Here is a 2,754-nt window from a genome sequence, read left to right on the forward strand (position 1 = left end):
TCAATTCTCGTTCCTTCTAACACAGAGGAGAGCTGGAATCTTTCTTCCTATCATTTTCTGAACAGCCTCTTTTACTTCCTTGTTCCTAATGGTGTAAATGAAAGGATTGAGCACTGGAGTGATCATCGTGTACACAACGGAGACAACCTTCATTACCCTGAAGGAAGAGTTCTTGACTGTTGGCCTTAGGTAGACAAAAAAGACGGAGCCATACAAAATGAAAACTACAATCAGATGTGAAGCACAGGTAGAAAAAGCTCTCTGCTGTCTGGAGGTTGTAGGCATTTGAAGAATGGTGACGATGATGAAGAGGTAAGAAACGAGGGTGAAAAGCAAAGAGGACATTATCACCACCACAGAAACTAGGAAACCGAGGGTTTCAATAACACGTGTATCTCCTCCTGCAATCTTCAACACTGGTCCAGCGTCACAAAAGAAATGATTGATAACGTTGGAGGTGCAGTAGGGTAATTTTGTGATCATCACTACTTGATAAACTATGGAGATAAAACCTCCAAACCAGGCTCCTATTGCCAGTTTGAGGCAGACCCCCGAAGTCATGATGGTGGCATATCTCAAAGGATGGCAAATGGCTACGTATCTGTCCAAGGAGATCAAAGTGATGATGAAAAATTCCGTGACCCCGAAAAGAAAATAGAAGCACAACTGAATCACACAGCAATAAAAACAGATGGCATTACTAGCAGAGAGGTAATTGAGCAACAGCTTGGGTATGAAGGATGTGGTGTGTCCAATGTCTATAAAAGAAAGGTTGCTAAGGAAGAAATACATAGGTTTCTGGAGATGGCGGTCCACGATTACCATCATAATGATGAGCCCGTTGCCCATCAGACTCAGGAGGTAGAGGAGAAAGACATTGGCATACATCATGCTTTCCATTCCCCCAAATGTGGACAATCCAACCAGGAGGAAATATGCCGGTCTTGTACAGTTGCTCAAATCCATCGTCCCCTTTAGCAATCAGAATTCAAATTGAGTCAACCTTTCTCTATATTTCCGTCAATTATTTCTTATTGTCATAAACATGTGCTATGAAAACATCTAAGTTCTCTGACCAGAGTTATGGAGGTTTTCTTCCATTCTTCACAAGCAAGGTGAGATATATGAGATCTTTCCACAAAGAAGAGGGGTCAACTTATTTTCCAGAGCACCAGAGGACAAAGAAACAGTGGATGGAAACTAATCAAGGAGAAAAGCATAATCAGAATCAGAATAGACCTGGAAGGGACCTTGGAGGTCTTCTAGTCCAGAACAAGCAGGAGATCCTATACCATTTTAGACAAGTGACTGTCCAGTCTCTTCTTAGTGATGAGGAACCCACAACATCTGAAGGCACTGGTTGATTCTAACCTGGATTGAAGGAGAAACTTCCTAACAGTGAGGACAATTAACCAATGGAACAGGTTGCCTTCAGAAGTTGTGGGTGAGGTACCAAAAGATTTTGCTTTCCAGTCATATGGAAAATAAAAACAATAGTATTGGATATCTGCAAAACGTGCCCTCAGATGAATTCTGTGTTTAAATTTCTCAGTGGAAATTGCAAGCTCTCCAAAGGAACTTTGTATTCCAATGGATGAATTTTTCAAAGTACTTCAGATTTACTTATTAAAGCAAAAACTATAAAATCCAATACATCTATATATGTGTTTGTACAGTAGTGGCCAAAATAGTGGAAACCTTTTGGGAAAAGTGCAATAACTAGCCAATAACACCACTTTTTTTTTGGAGTAGTACCATAAAACTATATATCAATGGAAAGATAATTTAATCAAGAATGTAATGCAATAACTTTTATGAAGGATTTGCGAGTAGAATAGCAGTTACAGTATAAAGAAGAAGAGTGAAACACGTAGAAAAAACGAGATATACAAAAATGATCACCATAGAAAAAATGAGATATACAAAAATGATCCCATCAGTTAATACTTAGTTAGCATGAATTACGGCCTTACAATGTCTTCCCACGGAGCAAACCAAGTTGTTTAGTTCTGCGGCTGCTATAATGTGAAACCAAGATTGAATGGATGCTTCTATTATTTATTTATTTTTAATTTGATTTATATGCCGTCCTTCTCCGGAGACTCAGGGCGGCTTACAATGCGTTAAGCAATAGCCTCCATACTTTTGTATATTTATACAAAGTCACCTTATTGCCCCCACAAACTGGGTCCTCAATTTACCTACCTTAGAAAGGATGGAAGGCTGAGTCAACCTTGAGCCTGTGGAGATTCGAACTTGCAGTAATTGCAGGCAGCTGAATGTTAATAACAGGCTATTAGTCTGCTGCGCCACCAGGCTCTTCCCTATTCCCCCTTCTCTATTAACTGGGTTTATTGCTGGGTCACTTCTGACTAACAAGTTTCTTTAGTCGGCTCCATAGATTTTCAATTGGGTTAAGGTCTGGGCTATTCCCAGGCCATTCCAGCAGTGGAATAGGATTATCTTGAAACTGTTTAAAAAAAGTGATTGCTTATTTGTACCCTATGACTATCATTAAGTGTTGTACCTTATGATTCTTGAATCTTTTCTTTTTATGTATACTGAGAGCATATGCACCAAAGACAAATTCCATGTGTGTCCAATCACATTTGGCCAATAAAAAATTCTACCTATCTATCATCTATCTATCTATCTATCTATCTATCTATCTATCTATCTATCTATCTATCTATCTACCCACCTACCCACCTACCCACCTACCTACCTACCTACCTAGAGTACCTACCTACCTAC

General features: G+C 39.4%; 1 protein-coding gene across 1 annotated transcript; it reads right to left on the minus strand.

The window, feature by feature from the left end:
• Window positions 1-966, minus strand: LOC117659210 (olfactory receptor 6X1-like). Its single transcript, XM_034407304.3, has one exon. The coding sequence runs from the start codon at window positions 964-966 to the stop codon at window positions 1-3; it is 966 nt and encodes a 321-aa protein (XP_034263195.3).
• Between the last annotated feature and the right edge of the window lie 1,788 nt (window positions 967-2,754).

This window comes from Pantherophis guttatus, chromosome 4, assembly GCF_059756535.1.
Source record: "Pantherophis guttatus breed Tessera chromosome 4, ASM5975653v1, whole genome shotgun sequence".
Lineage (NCBI taxonomy): Eukaryota > Metazoa > Chordata > Lepidosauria > Squamata > Colubridae > Pantherophis > Pantherophis guttatus.